The 19582-nt window shown below is 41.0% G+C and overlaps 1 protein-coding gene across 1 annotated transcript in view; it reads right to left on the bottom strand.

Annotated features, from left to right (window-relative positions):
• wdr4 (WD repeat domain 4) overlaps positions 1 to 19582 on the bottom strand; it is a gene marked incomplete in the record, with an annotated part of 104418 nt that overhangs the window by 2793 nt on the left and 82043 nt on the right. Inside the window, 1 exon segment of the mRNA XM_036138764.1 lies at positions 12250 to 12314. Within this exon segment, the coding sequence (XP_035994657.1) occupies positions 12250 to 12314 (65 nt within the window).

Raw genomic sequence — 19582 nt, 5'->3', positions numbered from 1 at the left:
ATATATATATATATATATATATATATATATATATATATATATATATATATATATATATATTTGTGTGTATGTGTTATGAATATAAGGATCAATTTGTTAAATATAAAATTGTGGTCTTCATTATTTCATAAAACCATGTCACATGTGAACCTTTAGGAACAGACTTTTTGGGTGAGTATTAAAGAGGTAAAATTAATAACATGAGGAAAAAAGTCCTAGGTGAATAAAGTAAAAATAAACAAACAAACACAAAAGTGATAATGTTATGATAAAAACATCATATTATGAGAATTAAGGGGGAACATTTCCAGAATAGTCACAGTTTGCAGAATTATTTCACTCCTGGAGTAATAGGGCCAGGTTAGATTATTTTAAATATTTTTATTCTTTACGAGAATAAATTCAGGAGAATTAAGCTAAAGGGATACGAAAATAAACTTGTAATATTACAAAAAAAATACTACGAATACAAAGTATATTCAGAGATTAAAGTCCCTCTGATACTGTTTAAGTGACTGAGTAACTGCAGATTTGCCACATTTAAGATGGCGGACGCTCTGACGCATCGCAGCATAGGCAGATCCCGCCCAATGACGCGTCTACTCTTATATTATGTCTATGGTCTGACTTCTGCAGGGACATCATCTCTGTCTTAAGCCGGGACACTAAAGTTAATCTTATTTGGGGGATTGTGTAGTTTGAAAAACAGAGAATGACACTGTGGTGCGGGAGAGAAATATTTTCTGTAATGAAGTGTGAAGGGGCTGGAAGCAGGTTCTAGGTTCCCCGCAGCGGTCTCGTAATGCAAAAGTACCTCTGAAGCACTGTACGGGTTGACAATCTCAAGATGCCCTAGAGCACAGAGATATGTGTTGACAGCAAATACCATCAGACCATGATAAAATGCTTTTGTATTTTATCATGGTATCACTGTCCAGGAGTGATGCTGAAAAACTAGTCCATGCATTTGTTACTTCAAGGCTGGACTATTGTAATTCTTTCCTATCAGGAAGTCCACAAAATGCAGTTCAAAGTCTTCAGCTGATCCAAAATGCTGCAGCAAGAGTTCGGATGAAAATCAACAAGCGGGATCATATTTCTCCAATTTTAGGTTCCCTTCATTGGCTTCCTGTTAAATCAAGAATAGAATTTAAAATTCTTCTAACTTATAAAGCCCTTAATAATCAAGCTCCATCATATATCAGAGCTCTGATTACCCCATATGTTCCTAACAGAGCACTTTGCTCTCAGACTGCAGGTCTGCTGGTGGATTCCTAGAGTCTCTAAAAGTAGAATGGGAGGCCGATCCTTTAGCTATCAGGCTCCTCTCCTGCGGAACCAACTGCCAGTTTTGGTCCGTGAGGCAGCAGACACCCTGTCTACTTTTAAGACTAATCTTAAAACTTTCCTTTTTGACAAAGCTTATAACTAGAGTGGCTCATGTTACTCTGAGCTACCTTTATAGTTTTACTGCTATAGGCTTAGGCTACTGGAAGACATCAGGATCTAACTTTCTCACTCTATAGAGTTCTACTGTTCTTCAATTATGCATTACGTGTTGTCATTTCTGCTTTAAGTTTCCGTTCTCTCTCTTTTATCTTCATAGTAGGTACACCTGGTCTGGCGTTCTGTTAACTGTGACATCATCCAGAGAAGACGGCTCGCCCGCTATAACATCTAATGTAGAACAGATTACTGGACAAATGTGTGCTTCTGTGCTTTTCTGTCTCTCTTGTTGTGTCTCTGCTCTGTCTTCTATAACCCCCAGTCGGTCGAGGCAGATGACCGTTCATACTGAGCCCGGTTCTGCTGGAGGTTTTCCTTCCCGTTAATGGGGAGTTTTTCTTCCCACTGTCGCTTCATGCTTGCTCAGTATGAGGGATTGCAGCAAAGCCATGTACAATGCAGACGACTTTCCCTGTGGCTCTACGCTTCTCCAGGAGTGAATGCTGCTTGTCGGGAGTTTGATGCAATCAACTGGTTCCCTTATATAGGAAATTTGACCAATCTGTATAATCTGACTCAATCTGTATAATATGACTTTGTAAAGTGCCTTGAGATGACATGTTTCATGAATTGGCGCGATACAAATAAAATTGAGTTGAATTGAAAATTGAATTTTGTCTAGCGTACCTTACTGCGATGATTAAGAGGAATATCTTGCCGTAGTTTTTAAAGCAATATGATGTAAACTGTATTTCAGTAACCCACAAAACCTCAATTACCCTAAGTGTTGTTTTGGCCACATTAACATGTGAAGCGACATGACGGTATATAGTGCCACTAATTTAGAAATGGGGCATATCAACTTTTCTGTTATTTCTGGACAAATTTTAATTATTTAAAAAGTGACCGTGGGCAAAATAATATTTCTGTCAGGCTGATTATATGTTCTATTCGTCTGTCGGCTATTGCCTACAGAGCAGATGACCTGAGCCTGATAGATTCCTCGGTTTCAAGATTAGATAGTCCACATGAAGATGAAGATTAGACACAATGTGTGGAAAAAACTGGCAAGTCCCTCTGGATCATTCTTTTCTGTTAGAAAATTGTGAAGAGTGAATCAAGGTTTACAACTGCATTTCTTCTTTCCGTCTGCGGGAACTCGGTGGAGCCTTGCAATCACGTTTTTAATGCCACCGTTGTAGAGCAATTGAAAATGGTAAGTATATTGGGGCTTTTAAAGCCTTATAACCAACGCCTGTGTGCCTAATGTTCACGTCTGCTTACCGGCATCCCATACAAATTACAGTGACAGCTGGCTTTGCAAAGGAGCCAAAATTTTTAAACTCTTACGATTTGCGCATGCACAACTGCAATCCATAATTTGCTTATTGTAATTCAAATAAAAAAAATGTTCATTAACTGTAATGATTTTTTATTTTTTTTGTTGCAAGATCGCAGTAGATCAATACACACTACAGTAGGTACCAGAGTCAATCTGGTACCTACCACTGAGCTATATAATACACTGGAGTGCTAATCACCGTCTGTTTGAACGAGTCGCTTTGAAGCCACCAGCCGCCACATTGGTACTCCCTATTTCCCCCCAGTAACTAGGGAATATGTGCGCTACAGCATCGAATAACGAGGATTTTCTCATGTTCAGGGGGGGCTTAAGACTTTTAAAATGTCAAATGCCATATAGTTTTATGTTATGTTCTAAAAATATCAAGTACTGAGAAAGTGCTGAAATATTTTGCATTTTATTCATTTAAATATATATGTTTATACATTTATAAATATATAAATAACAATGTACAAAAACATATTTACATATGTGTATACATATATATATACATATATTAGGGCTGGGCAACGATTAAAATATTTAATCGCGATTAATCGCACTGATTAATCGCGATTAATCGCGATTAATCGCATTGTATTTACAAACTCCAAGAATGAATTCAAAAGTAGTGTAAAGAGCACTTTTATTTTAATGTTCTGCTGCCATATGAACAAAAGTGTTGTAACATTTGTAGCACTTATCAGTAACACATATTTAGTGTAAAGCTCAACTTAAACATGTAAAACAAAAAATAGCAATAATAATAAATTAAAGCTTATTGCCACTGACAGGGAATTCTCTTTATGGGGAAAAAATCTACCAAAACAGGCAATTTCTGAGGTAACAGCAGGGAGCAGCATTACCATTTTATGTTCAATACCAAAGTTTAACTTGTCAGTGGTTCCAACTAACTTGTTTCTGTCATATTCCATGCTGGAAGAACTTTAAACTGAAATGCTTGCTAACTCGATATGCTTGCGTTGCTTGCGTTTATTTGACGTTGACACACGGTTTTTAGTTGTTGCTTTCTTACGTGCATATAGTGAATGGCAGGGAAAAACAGGCAAAAACACATGGATGCTTTGAAACGAGAAGCGACTTCACCGACGGCGTCGATGCAGACCCCCCCCCCCCCGCTCCGCTCCGCACAAAACTTGTTCCGGCCGCCAACTCACCGCCTCGCCTCGCCTCGCCCCGCCCCGCCTAAGCTCGCTCGCGGTACCTGCGGGAAACACCGCCTTCCGCATGTCAGCTGTGTTTTTTTCCGGCCAGCACCTTTCTTCCTCTTTGAATCTGAGGCTGGGCTGACAGCGAGGTTATTGGCGCATTATCGCCACCTACTGTTCTGATTCAAACCCCTACACCGCAGCAACAGACCTTCACAAAATAAAAGCATGTGACCAACATGCGTTAACGCGCGTTAAAGAAAATATCGCCGTTAATAGTCTAATGAGTTAACGCGAAATTAACGCGTTAACTTGCCCAGCCCTAACATATATACATATACACTTACTTATATATACATATATATATATATTTAATATGAATAACATGTAAAATATTTCAGCACCTAATTTCCTAGTAGTTAATAGTGTTAGTACATCCACTGACTGTAGAATTACCTGTGAAATATTTTCACACAGTCAGAAAACTGCTTGTTGTTGCAACCAAATCCTATGGTATTCTGTGAGAGTAGGGAGTAGCAAGATGGCGGCCAGTGACTTCAGTTTTTCGGCAAAATCAGCACTCCAGTGTATTATATAGCTCAGTGGTACCTACACCCGGCGCGGCATAAATTGTCGTTGCAATCACAGATACTGGGGGCGGCATTTAGTGCCCAAATATGGGCAGTAATGACGGCCTGACGTGACATCCTGTGTTGTTTCTTAGCAGAGAGGCACTACGCTCACACAGCTGCGATAAACAACAATTATTTCGGATTCCCAGAGCACTTCACCGTTGAACTTTTCTAGAGCTATTGTTGAAGCAACAATGCCCACGTGCATGGCAGTTTGATGTAGCAATACATGTGGAAAAACATCACAAAAATAAGGAGACCGCTGCCACAGCAGACAGATTCAACTCACATCGTTCCTTTTTGGTCTCCTTGCCTCAAACTGGTATGGCTGGATTTTGTCAAAAATCAGGTTGCTGTCAAGAAAGTCTTCTATATATTCCAAATCGCTCTGAGATGATAATGATAAATCCATGAAACTCCATCACTATCGCTAATTAATCCATCACTCTCTGCCGCACCGGTCGTGGCCATCTTGGATAATAGCGCGCAGTGACGAGCCTGTTCTTCTTCTACGACTACTTCTTCTTCTTCTCTTTTTTTAATAGTGGTTGGCAAACAACTTTTATGTGCATTACCGCCACCTTCCAGATTGGAGTATGGATCAGCCTTAATCTTATATTCTCCTCACAGAAAAAAAGTATGATGATCGTTAGAAAATGTTGATAAAGAGAAAACATGGGGTTCTCACAAGTTGTGTAAAGTTGTAAAGTAATGCAATTTCAGGAAAACTTTTTCAAGTAACGGGAAAGTTATGAAAATTAAACTTTTGTTGCAGTTTTTTAAAAGTAATGAAAAAAGAGTGTAAAGTAAAACAAATAGTGGACACTGACACGCATACAATAGTTATTGTGTGGTGTGTATTGTCTGATCTAAACCCTTTAGAGCCACATGAGTTTTATTGTTAAAACTAAGAATGGTCTCCTTTATGAAAACATACTAGGCTTAAAACTATTGCCAAGCAACTTGCATATGATGAACGATGAGAGTGAGAAAGAGATCTTTACATCATATAAAGATGATCTACCATCAGGATCAACATTCAGGCAGGAAGTGAAGTTGTGGCACACAAAGTGGTCATCATCAGTGGAAAAACCCAGCTCTCTCCCTGAAATTCTAAGGATAACAAATATGAAGTGCTACCCAAACATTTCTATGATTCGTCACCTTCTGTCAGTTATACCTGTTACGAGTGCTTCTGTGGAACGTGCTAACTCGGGCCTTAAAGCAGTGAAAACTTTGCTGAGGTCAACAATGGGACAGGGAAGGTTTGTGGCTTTGCTACTTATGTACACTCGCCGGCCACTTTATTAGGTACTGTCCAACTGCTCGTTAACACTTAATTTCTAAGCAGCCAATCACATGGCGGCAACTCAGTGCATTTAGGCATGTAGACATGGTCAAGAGAATCTCCTGCAGTTCAAACCGAGCATCAGTATGGGGAAGAAAGGTGATTTGAGTGACTTTGAACGTGGCATGATTGTTGGTGCCAGAAGGGCTGGTCTGAGTATTTCAGAAACTGCTAATCTACTGGGATTTTCACGCACAACCATCTCTAGGGTTTACAGAGAATGGTCCGAAAAAGAAAAAACATCCAGTGAGCAGCAGTTCTGTGGGCGGAAATGCCTTGTTGATGCCAGAGGTCAGAGGAGAATGGCCAGACTGGTTCGAGCTGATAGAAGGGCAACTGTGACTCAAATAACCACCCGTTACAACCAAGGTGGGCAGAAGAGAATCTCTGAACGCACAGTACGTCGACCTTTGAGGCAGATGGGCTACAGCAGCAGAAGACCACATCGGGTGCCACTCCTTTCAGCTAAGAACAGGAAACTGAGGCTACAATTTGCACAAGCTCATCGAAATTGGACAATAGAAGATTGGAAAAACGTTGCCTGGTCTGATGAGTCTCGATTTCTGCTGCGACAGTCGGATGGTAGGGTCAGAATTTGGCGTCTACAACATGAAAGCATGGATCCATCCTGCCTTGTATCAACGGTTCAGGCTGGTGGTGGTGGTGGTGTCATGGTGTGGGGAATATTTTCTTGGCACTCTTTGGGCCCCTTGGTACCAATTGAGCATCGTTGCAACGCCACAGCCTACCTGAGTATTATTGCTGACCATGTCCATCCCTTTATGACCACAATGTACCCAACCCATGATGGCTACTTTCAGCAGGATAATGCGCCATGTCATAAAGCTGGAATCATCTCAGACTGGTTTCTTGAACATGACAATGAGTTTGCTGTACTCAAATGGCCTCCACAGTCACCAGATCTCAATCCAATAGAGCATGTTTGGGATGTGGTGGAACGGGAGATTCGCATCATGGATGTGCAGCCGACAAATCTGCGGCAACTGTGTGATGCCATCATGTCAATATGGACCAAACTCCCTGAGGAATGCTTCCAGCACCTTGTTGAATCTATGACACGAAGAATTGAGGCAGTTCTGAAGGCAAAAGGGGGTCCAACCCGTTACTAGCATGGGGTACCTAATAAAGTGGCCAGTAAGGGTGTATGTCCACAAGGACATTCATTTAGACATCAACAAAATCATACACATATTTGCCCAGAAGCATCCTAGAGGGTTGACATTCATAAACCCATTATCATTGTCATCATAAAGTTGAAGGTGTTGTAGAAGAGAACAATATTCTTTGTCAAGTCTTACAGTTCTATTATATGCTTATGGCTTAACTTCACCGTACACGTTCATTGGTTTAACTTTGTTTTTTTTTCTCAACATGGTTTATCTAAATATGTAAAAAAAAACTTTATCACTTGAACAATACCAAACTGTTCTTAAGTCCTTGGGTCTTTCTAAGTATTTTTTTTTTCTTAATATAGTTTATATGGTTAAAATATATTGTTAAAATACATGTATATTTTTAAAACTCTTTTGTCACTTGAACCATACAAAACTGTTCTTTAGTCCTTGGGTCTTTTTATTTCATTTTCTGTATAAATATCATTTCTGGAAATAAAGAAAATATTTGATTAATTGTTGATAAGGATAATTTTTTCTTCAAACTACTTTTTAACCTTGTGCATGCTGTAAAAAGCACGAGATTTTGACTTAAAAACCCATTTTCAATTACAATAAGGTAATCATGCTAATTCCACTTATGTTCATCCATTAAAATATTATCAATTAAAAAACCCTTTGGTATTCTTTGGTCATTTAGCCTCACATTGTCTCGACCCCATGACCCTTGACCCCATGACCCTTAGGTGAGCACCACCCTTTGAAAAATCCTGGATCCACCCCTGGCAATTTGAGCTTTGCTGGTCTCTTCACTCTTGGGTTCTGACCCTCTCTAGGAGCCTGAGCAAATATTTAGGGAAGTGATGACAGAAACTGCTGTGCTGCTGCTTCACTATGCTGGTCAATGGAATAGCAATTAGGTGAGCGTAATTGTAATTTGATAATGCATAGAAGTTGAACAATTTGAAATGACAAAAAAAATATCAGTGTTTATGTGTGCCCTTAGTTTTACTTAGGAAAATTGGCAAGTTCCTAACTCATCATGTGATATGCATCTTTGGTTTTTCATTCTGCATCAGATTGCAGAAACTGACAACATATGGACAGACCTGAAAAGGCATGTGCAAGAAAGGTAGCCTACAAACAAAGGCTCAGTTTCACCAATTTCTTTAAGGAGGAATGGGCCAAAGTTCCTGCCAACTTTTGTGAGATTTTTGTGGAAAGATATCCATAACGTTTGACCCAAGTCATTAAATTTAAATGCAAGGGTACCAAATGTGAGAAAAAAAGTTTGTTTCATTTTATATAGTGTATGTAAACTTCTGGTTTCAACTGTACAGGGGTTGGACAATGAAACTGAAACACCTGGTTTTAGACCACAATCGTTTATTAGTATGGTGTAGGGCCCCCTTTTGCGGCCGATACAGCATCAATTCGTCTTGGGAATGACATATACAAGTCCTGCACAGTGGTCAGAGGGATTTTAAGCCATTCTTCTTGCAGGATAGTGGCCAGGTCACGACGTGATGCTGGTGGAGGTAAATGTTTCCTGACTCGCTCCTCCAAAACACCCCAAAGTGGCTCAATAATATTTAGATCTGATGACTGTGCAGGCCATGGGAGACGTTCAACTTCACTTTCATGTTCATCAAACCAATCTTTCACCAGTCTTGCTGTGTGTATTGGTGCATTGTCATCCTGATACACGGCACCTCCTTCAGAATACAATGTTTGAACCATTGGATGCACATGGTCCTCCAGAATGGTTCAATAGTCCTTGGCAGTGACGCACCCATCTAGCACAAGTATGGGGCCAAGGGAATGCCATGATATGGCAGCTCAAACCATCACAGATCCACCCCCATGCTTCACTCTGGGCATGCAACAGTCTGGGTGTTACGCTTCTTTGGGGCTTCTCCACACCGTAACTCTCTCGGATGTGGGGAAAACAGTAAAGGTGGACTCATCAGAGAACAATACATGTTTCAAATTGTCCACAGCCCAAAATTTGCACTCCTTGCACCATTGAAACCAACGTTTGGCATTGGCACGAGTGACCAAAGGTTTGGCTATAGTAGCCAGGCTGTTGGCATCGACCCTGTGAAGCTCCCTATGGACAGTTTTGATGGAAACAGGAGAGTTGAGGTGCACATTTAATTCTGCCATGATTTGGGGAGCCGTGGTTTTATGTTTTATGGATACAATCCGGGTTAGCACCCGAACATCCCTTTTAGACAGCTTCCTCTTGCGTCCACAGTTAATCCTGTTGGATGTGGTTCATCCTTCTTGGTGGTATGCTGACATTACCCTGGATACCGTGGCTCTTGATACATCACAAAGACTTGCGCCAGCAAGACGTGCACCAACAATTTGTCCTCTTTTAAACTCTGGTATGTCACTCATAATGTTGTGTGCATTGCAATATTATAAGCAAAACTGTGCTCTTACCCTGCTAATTGGACCTTCACACTCTGCTCTTATTGGTTCAATGCGCAATTAATGAAGATTGGCCACCAGGCTGGTCCAATTTAGCCATGAAACCTCCCACACTAAAATGAGAGGTGTTTCAGTTTCATTGTCCAACCCCTGTAAGAGTGCGCCATGTACATAGATTGGTGTGCTTAAAATATATAACTGAGTACTATTTCTTGCAATAATATAATGTTCATTATAGCCAATGCTATGTTTAGCCTTAACCTCCGTGAGCCATTTTATTAACTTGAGGTAAAATATCTGTTAAAGATTGTTAACTTAATGTAGATTCAATATCTACATGCTTCCTCTTTCTCAGATGATAAAAAACAACAACATCAGCTACCATAACTATGGAGACGACACACAGCTTTAAATCGCCATGTCACCAGGTGACTATGAACCAGTTCAAGCACTGAGGAAATGTTTAGAAGAAATGAATGCCTGGATGTGCCATAATTTTCTTCAATTGAAAAAAACAAAACAAAACTGAAGTAATAATTTTTGGACCAATAGAGGAGAGATCAAAAGTTAGCACACAGCTTCAGCTAGGAACCACTGATCAGGCCCGAAATCTGGGTGTAGTGATAGACTCAGACCTGAACCTCCAAAAGCATCTAAAGACAATTACAAGGTCAGCTTTCTATCACCTGAAGAACAATTCCAGGATTAAAGGACTAATGTCTCAGCATGATCTGGAAAAACTAATCAATGCGTTTATTTTTAGTTGAATTGATTACAGCAACGGAGTTTAAACAGGTCTGCCTAAAAAGTGGATCAGACAGCTGCAGCTGATCCAGAACGCTGCTGCCCGTGTCCTCACAAAGACTAAGAAAGTAGAGCACATCACCCCAGTTCTAAAGTCCTTCCACTGGCTCCCTGTATCTCTGAGAATAGACTTTAAAATACTTCTGTTAGTCTATAAATCCCTGAATGCCTGAGCACCTAAATACATGACAGGCTTGTTATCAGTGTATCAACCCTCCAGACCACTCAGGTCGTCTGGCTCCAGCCTACTCTGCATACCTAGAACCAGACACGGAGAAGCAGCATTTAGTTCCTATGCTCCACTAATCTGGAACAAACTTCCAGAAAACTGTAAAATTGCGGAAAGCCTTTGTTCCTTCAGATCAAGAATATAAAAAAACACATTTGTTTAGGATTGCCTTCGACTTTTGCGTTCAACTTTTTTAGTCCAACTGTTTTCAATGTTCTATTTTGTTTCTACATTGTATTCCTACTTGCTTTTATTCTGCATTATTTTCCTATATTTTAATCATGTAAAGCACTTTGCATTCTCTCTGTACTGAATTGTGCTATACAAATAAATTTGCCTTGCCTTGCTTTGTCTAATGTAATTGAAAATTTGAAGAAAGAATTATTCAAATTTTTATGAAAACATTGAATGGGGAGCTGTAACTAAAGCCGGGCATACTGTACGATTTTTTCAGTCGTGGGACTCATATATTAAGCTCAAACTGTACGACGAAACCGCAGGGTTTAAAAGTTCACTGCTCACAATATATGCTCTGATGCGACCTGACTGCTCACACTGTACGTTCAAAAATTACACGTCGGACTCAGCCCCGAAGAGATATGGCGCTACTCGGACTCATCTACCCGGAAGCCAAATGTCAACAGTATAAGAAGAAAAAGGCACAAGTGTCGATGCTCACTGTTAAATATGAGGCTCACTAGAACAAAACGCACTTCCTTGGCAATTCTATGAGTTGCTCCTCAGTAGTATGACCCCACGTACCACCATCATGCTTCTCTCTACTCCCATTTTTTCGTTTAAGATGAAGAATTTCCTTGTTTGCTCAGTGCGCAAGGTTGGGGGAAATCGGTTCGTAGACGGTCGTAACTCAGCTTCAACAGCAGGACGTGTTCATGATCGCTCGCCATCACTCACAATGGCTGACTGAATTTCAAACATGTTTGATTTTCATCCGATTGTCCGATTCCTGATCCGGAGGTGGTTGTGAGAGGCGAATCACCCCTTGTTACCCCCTGTATACTACACAACGGAGGACGCACGATTTAGCTGATACTCGGCCCGATCCAAAAAATTCTCGCACAATTGAAGAATAGGCCCGAAAACAGCAAAAACTCTTACAGTGTATGCCCGGCATTAGTGGTTAGACTAGAATGCTTACATTCTACTGCAGAATGTAAGCATTCAGAAGGCTGCAGGTACCCTATTCAAACCCTGCAGACTACCACTATGGGGCCCTGAGCAAGACCCTTAGCAACAGATTGCTCCCCAAGCTCTGTAAAATTGCCCACCCAAGGGATGGGTTAAATGGAGAATATTGTTGGAATTTCTAAATGCGATTACAACGTTTTTTTTCTTATTAGGACAATAGGAGGAATCTGAGGGGGAGAAACAGTCATAGCCTTAGTGTCAGTTTTACCTACAAAGGCATAAGAACCAAAGAAAAACAATAAAGCTACTCTACTACCATTTAGGTCTTACCCTTTTTAAAGCATGATGAAGTAAAGGTTGAGACTTGTCCAGGTCAGATTGTTCTGCCTTTGGAAGCAATAAGTGTGTGTATGTGTGTATGTGTGTATGTGTGTGTGTGTGTGTGTGTGTGTGTGTGTGTGTGTGTGTGTGTGCGTGTGTGCGTGCGTGCGTGCGTGCGTGCGTGCGTGTGTGTGTTTGTCACCGGGAAAGACCGAACAGATTTCTGGAGTCTGCACTAACCCCTCACACAGCACAGCTACATCACGGCCACCTGGGGAGCTGCTGACACGACGCACAGCTATAGTCTGGAAAATGAAGAAAGATTTATCTGGCAGCATACAGACAGGAAAATAAAATCTGGGAACATTTGGAAGAATTTTTTGGAAGTGTCTTTCACACAAAACATTCAGTAGTAGGGTGAGAGGGGGTTGAAGTAGTAGCTTCCTTTCCCTTCTGTAATTGTATTTATCTGCTGATTGAGACAGTACAGGGATATCCAAACTTTTTGTCATGTGGACCAAAATACTCAAGTCAAAAGTACTCGTGAGACACAAAAAGTGTGATTACTAAACAAGTAATAATTAAATGAAACAATTGAGTAAAGCTCAGTAGATATAAAACTTAAGGCTGGTTCCCACAGCAGGCTTTTTAGCCTGATTCTTGCCCTGATCTTCCCCCTCCAACAGGCCATGGTCTTTGCGTGGTTCTTAAGATAACTTTAATGCTTTCCTTAATGGAAGAGTAAAGGTACTGAATACCTGGAACATATATTTGAAGGAACTGAGTTTATTACATTTAATAGATAAAATATACAATATGTTCTTGACAAAAAAAATCTTAGAAAATCAACATATTAAATGTACATGTTTACAAATTCCATTAGAGTTCCTTGATCTAAACCCCCCAAAATTATTGTCTAAATAATACAAGACATTGTCTAAACTAGATGATTCAATATCTCTTCCTATTATAAAGTAAGAGTAGATTTATCAGTCAGTTTTGAACAAAGCTCCTGGTCTCATATGTTTAACACCTTTTAACATAACTAGAAACAACTAATACAATACATAACCTTTCATAGAATACACTATACATGTCAAAGATTATTGATGATAGATTTTGAACAAATATCTTTTCACAGTGCACAGGCAATAATCCTGACAATTATATTCAGGGGCTGTGGTTATGTACACTTAGTTCAGATGTCCTGGGGACAGATATGTGAAGACTTGTCAAATTGTCTCTCTTTAGGGAGTGGATTCTGCTAATGGGTGAATGGGAGGGGGTTGAACCCAGCCTGGGTTTCTATTGTCTTATGTGGTGTTGGAGTTGTTTGAATGTTGGTGTCAGGGTAGGTTGAATATAATTTTTCTTTCCTCGGTGTGTGTGTGTGCTTGTGTGTGGGGTGAGTGGGGGTGGGGAGGAATGCTGGGATGGCTCTGTGTCCGGGCTCCTTGTCTCAGTCCTGGTTCATAGCGGCTCTCGGTGCTGGTTCTATCTGGGGAACAGGGGTCTGCATGGCTCGGGTTGGCTGGCTGACTAGAGTGTCCCCCCCCTCCCCCGCACTATCCTGACACTCCGTTTGGGGTTTGGGATGCTGGGGTGTTTGTTTCAGTTTGCAGTTGGCATTCAGGCCTCACCGCTTGTCTCCACCCTCTGACCCCGCAGACTTTAGTGGCGCGGCTAGTGGTACCTCCCTCTCCGGGTAGGTTTGTGGAGAATGGGGTGCCTATTGGAGCCAGCGAGGGAGCTGGCTTCCTGGGAGGACTTCCTCCCCATCTCCGGACGCCTTCATCTGTCTGCTCCATCACGCTGCCACACATGTAGGACCTTGGGGAGTGGGGAAGTTGCTGGGCAGTGTGAAGCATTTCTCAGCCCCAATTTTATTGTACAACTTAAGACACTTTCTTTTATAACATTCTTACAACACACACATGTAGGCCATGGATTGGGGAGGGGTAAGGCATCAGGGGCGGGGGGGGGGGGGGGTGTGATTGTTTAGGCCTCACCCCTGATGGCTTCCTCTGCCCCATTTGTATCTAGATGATGAGGGTTCTGGGTTGGGTGTGAGCTGGTGCCAGCTGCCTTCCGGAGGGGGGGTGAGCTGAGCTAGGCACCCACCCTTTTGGCCCTCCCAGTTTTAAACGCACTTGAGAACAACATGTGACAACACAACATTCGAGCGGGTGAAAGAAGACGCAAGGTCTTTCTCACACCCCTGTTCTTCGATACCCATCTCTTAAACCGATCATCATATTTATTTGGCACAAACTCAGAGTCGTAGGCGCACCACCTCAAAATATTGGACAGTTCACCCAGTTTACACCTTTTAATGATTTCATTCCAGGAATTTAGTAGGGAATCATACATAAAGTCAGAAGTATACAGTCTTCTGTAATTTAGTATCTGCCAATAGCGCCATGATAGGCACCTCTTTTGTAATAGCAACTTCTATGTCCTTCCATCCTGCAGAATAGGTTGGCGAACTTAAACAGATTAAGGGTCTAAGCTGGGCAGCGTAGTAATATTCCTTAAGACAAGGAAGGCCCAATCCCCCTTTCTCTTTAATTAATTGAAGTGTTTTGTATTTAACCCTGGCTCTTTTATGTTGCCATATGTATTTTGCCAACATCCTGTCCCAATCATCAAATATTTCTGAGGAATTTTATTTGGTAAACACTGAAAAAGGTAGAGCATACGAGGGAGAATATTCATTCTAATTGATTCCACTCGTGAGTATAAATTTAAGAAGGGAACAGTGTTCCACCTCTGTAAATCAGATTTTACCTTTGAGGTTAAGGATCCGTAATTAGCTTTAACCAATTTAAATCCTTTGTCAGAACTACCCCCAGATATTTAATGTGTTCTGAGTCCCAGTTCCATTTGTACATCTTCTTAATTCTAATGGATGGATTAAAATTCAGACGTAATATCTGGGTTTTGTTAACATTAATTTTATATCCTGAGAGTGATCCGTATTCCTCAAGTACTGTCATTAGTCTGGGGAGTGTCTGATTTGGCTGTGTTAAGAATATCAACACGTCATCAGCGAATAGGGCCAGTTTTTGTTCCCCTGCTGTCATTGTAACCCCACTAATATCAGATCTTTGTCGTATCCACTGCCCCAGGGGTTCTAGAAATAAGGTAAAAAGGAGTGGAGAGGCGCCACAGCCCTGTCGGGATCCTCTCTGTAGAGTAAAACTATTAGTCAGATCCCCATTTACCTTGATCTTGGCCGTAGGTTTGCCGTACAGTGCGGCAAAAGTATCAATTATGTTTGAATGGAAGCCAAATTTTGATAAAACTTTATATAGAAAAGCCCACCGTACCGAATCAAAGGCTTTTTCAGTGTCTAAACTCAAAATCAGAGATTCCAATTTATGCTGATTAACATGCTTCATAATATGCAGTGTTTTTCGAATATTGTCTTGGGTTTGCCTTTGTCTAATAAAGCCTGTCTGGTCTTTGTTAATGAGGTCTGGCAGTATTATTTCCAATCTTTTAGATAAAATGGAGGTGAACAATTTGGTGCATCATTTAATTTATTTTTAACGGTACGGTAAAATATTAAAGGGCAATGTTAAATGTTAAAAGAAACATACTGTGAGAGTTATTAATAATGTATTTGTTTTGTATATGCAGCTCTTAAGGTGTGTTCACAAGCAGGGCTTTTCAATAGAAGGATTGTGAATTATCAGTTTGAGAGACCATCTTTTCAACCGGGATGCTACATTATCAACAATTTTGAATTGACTGTGTATCTAAAATAATTTTTGTTACAGATTTGCACACTTGTTTTCTGGAATTATTGAAATGTAAAAGCTTAACTGACAGCCTGCATATAATGCAGCTACTTCACTTTTCAGGCAGAGAGCCACAGTGCCAAAGTCCGACGGTGCTCAGAGTCTGTGTCACAGTCTCTAGGTTCTGCACCAGCCACTGTATCACAGTCATGACAGTGTCTTGCTGAAAAGCACAATTTCTGTGTTTTCCAGTCTTCATCAAGTGGACAACGGTGAATTGAATAACTTCCCAGGTTTTGTCTGAGTTTACATAAAAATAGCCATTTTGATTGAGCTACTTTTAAAGGCATACTATGCAACATTTTTCAGTTAATTAATGTGTTCCATACCGTTTTGGATGATTAAATGAGTCATTTCAGGTCGAACAAAGGTTTTCTCGGCCGCCCTGGTGGTCTGTGGGGGAAATACCGTACTTGCAATTGCAAGAGCCCTCGGCCCGCACCCACAAGTGCAAGACCGCGAGAGTCGGTCTTGCTTTACGGCGAGAACTCCATGTGTTTTTGCCCTGCCATTCACTATATGCACGCACGAAAACAACAACAAAGAACCGCGTGTTAACGTCAAATAAACATGCAAGCATATCGAGTTTTTATTATTATTATTATTTTTTATTTTTTTTTGAATGTTGGCGAGGCGGTAGCGTGAGTTTGGCCGCGGCCGCCTCACCAAGATAGCGCTGCGGGAAACCCTGATGTTCATACTTTCACTGTGTTAGTCATTGTTTGTACGGCCATTTTTTCGACTTTTCGTTGCGTTCGCCTGTCTGCTAAACTCAAAACAACCGCGCCTGGCTTGACGGAGAAACCAGAACAGCTCAGCATCTTTACAACAGTGCACTTTTACTTTCGCCCTCTGGGGGGAGCCTCGCTGGAAAATCAACCCCGGTTGCATAGTATACCTTTAAGAAGGTTTTTGTGGTCTTTGGGATTTTCCATGATGAACCGAGCTCCCCTCTTCTTTCTCTCTCTCCCTTCCGGTGCAACCTCATTCCATTAACCAGAATCAGAATCAAGTTTAATGCCCAAGTTGGTTTGCACTTACAAGGAATTTGACTTGGTATTGATGGTGCAGACAAAAAATAAGAATACAGTAAAATAAGAAGTAAAATGATATATACACAGAAGCTATATACACTCAGTAAACTCTGCGTCAATGTAGCGCATAAGCTTGTAAGTCCTGAACGGGGGAGAGAGGCAGTCTCCAGTTTCACACGCGGCTCTTGGCCTTGTTCAATGTTACTAACTGGACTCTTTCCCTTTCCCGTAGTCCTTTGCTTTCTCGTCCCCCTCCTCTCTCCTCCTATCACTCCCTGCAGGTGTTCCCATAGACATCATATACGTAGACGCGTCGTTGGGCGCAGGTTCACGCGTCAACGTCACCACCATATTGTATGTGGCAGAAAAAAGTTAAGTTCTGTTGTAGTGAACGTGGATCAGAGAAGATATCTCATTCCTGTGCTGCATGGAAATGTATTCGGGCTGACTCACTACTTGGAAAAAGCTGTGCAAGACCATTCTTTTTTAAGGTTTTTAGCTTGCATACAGTACAGGCTATTGTATTTAGACATAGATGTGCATATACCTGCCCAACGACGAGGCGTCTACTCTTATATTAAGTCTATTGATGTTCCTAGAGCTGTGGAAGCTGGATCTGTGATTGGGAGTTTCCTGCTGTCCCTGTGTTCCTACTCTGCTACAATTACAGCCGCTGCTCATAGTCTTATTGCTAGCATTACTGCTATCATCACTGTGATCATTATCATTATCAATATCATTGCCATTTTTCATCCATTCTATGTGTTACTGTGTTGGGTGCCTCTCTCTGCTCCCTCTGTCCTTCTCTTGCCCCAGATGTAGAACTGTATAATATGGTAAACAATTTGAAACTAATGGAAAACTCCTTTATAATATTATTTATTTATTTATATTTTTTTCGTTCTCTCTGTAAGTATGGAAGCAATTTGGATTGGCTTCTTAAAAAAAAAAAAAAAGGCGGAATCCAAAATGGCTGTCCTTGATGTGGGGGCTTGACATCAAGCCCCGCCTTCCCGCAGGCTGCAGCGGGATGTACTTGGCTCTATGAGAGACTCCGGTGCTTTCGTAGTTTTAACAGTGTATCCTTTCCTCCTCAGGTCATCCGCCCAGAGTCATACACTTTGATCCCTTCTGTGTATTTTACCCGCAGCCTGGCAGGAAATAGGGTCTGGAACGGAACTTGATTCTCTTTCAAAACCTTGCGGACCTTGCGGACCCCAGCATATTCTCTTCATTTATTAATATTGCGCAATGGGTAGTCGTGGTCCAGGTTTACGTGTTTGTCCATCCATTTTAACCCCTTTATCTGCCAAGCTTTGCGGAGCAGAGTCTTTGGACTTAAAACTCACGAACTTCACTATGATGGAGCGTGGAGGCACCTCCTCCTCGGATAACTGTAGACCCTCACGTAGTAGATTTTCTACGAATGATGCCGTAGTTGTTGAGTCCTTTTCTGCACCCTCGCACACGCCGTCTAGCTTTTCGTTGTTTTCCTGTCGAAATCCTCTGAGTTCCTGGAGGATTACATCTAGATCAGCCATGGCTTTAATCTCGGCGAGCAAGATGCTAACGAGGTGCTAGTTAGCTTTAGCTTCGGCTACCAAGCTTGAACAGTATATTTATCTTCCCACCTCCAAATAAGTTGCTTAGGGCGAGCTGTGCCCCCTTTGTATTAACAATCTTGAAATAGTACTTCTTCTGAAATGGGGCTTTAGGTGAATTCGCTGGGGTTTTGACGGGAGCGCTCCTAACGTGCTGCCATTTTGGCGATGTTCCGGCCGGAAGTCCTTTTCGTGTGTTTTTAAATTATTATTATGATTAGGGTTCCACGTTCGTCTGCTCTGTGAGCAGAGAACCCTATTGTTTTTCGTGTATTTTCCCATTATTTAATCATTATTATTATTACGGAATTAAAACGCGTTGTGCAGCCCAAGCGGATTTAGAACGAACCTATTGAATCAGGTATCTAAGTACAGAATGTGCGTCTCTACTCAAACCCAGAAATTCAGACCCCTCAACAACTAGGGGGCGCTATAACAAAGGACAATGCGTTTCGGCCTGTAACCAACAAACTATTGGTCCCACACTCAAAAACTTGATAGCACTTTGTTTATTGGATGTTTCTGCATCAAAAAGGGAATTGGCACACCTTTCGTTTCCCAGCTACTTTTCGCACTACATGGCTACAAAGGTTAAACCTTTCTTGTTAAACTCCTCCTATATTTTTTGTGCAATCCGCGCAAAACTTTATATATAAGCGTGTCATGAACAAATAAAAAAAGTTAACGCGTTAGATTTTTTAATTTTGACTTTTTCGAAAAGTAACGCTACAATAAGTGATTTTTAGCTAGCTAGCTCTAAATGTAATTGCTAATTATTCTAAAACCATAACAGATTTTAACATGTCCTTTATAACCCAAACTACAAATAAGATTTTGCAAATAAGATCGTCCATCACTAGGGGGCGCTGTGATGTCAAGAAATCTACTACGCAAGAATAGCTGATCGGATTTTTACAAAACCCTCTTTATCACCTTCCAGTCATAGCCCTTAACTAAAGTATTACATATGGTAATGATTTAAACAAGTGGGCAGGGCCTATTTCCAAAAGTGTGAAAAAAACCTTGAAAACTTAAAAAAATTACCAAAGATCAATTTTGTGGTGTAACGATCTCAGATTTTCAGGATGTATTCCTCGAATAAGGTGTAACAATTCTCTCACTGCATGTATTGAAG

This window comes from Fundulus heteroclitus, chromosome 7 (assembly GCF_011125445.2).
Source record: "Fundulus heteroclitus isolate FHET01 chromosome 7, MU-UCD_Fhet_4.1, whole genome shotgun sequence".
Lineage (NCBI taxonomy): Eukaryota > Metazoa > Chordata > Actinopteri > Cyprinodontiformes > Fundulidae > Fundulus > Fundulus heteroclitus.
The sequence above is the reverse complement of the archived record's forward strand: the minus strand, read 5'-3'. Positions and strand labels throughout refer to the sequence as shown.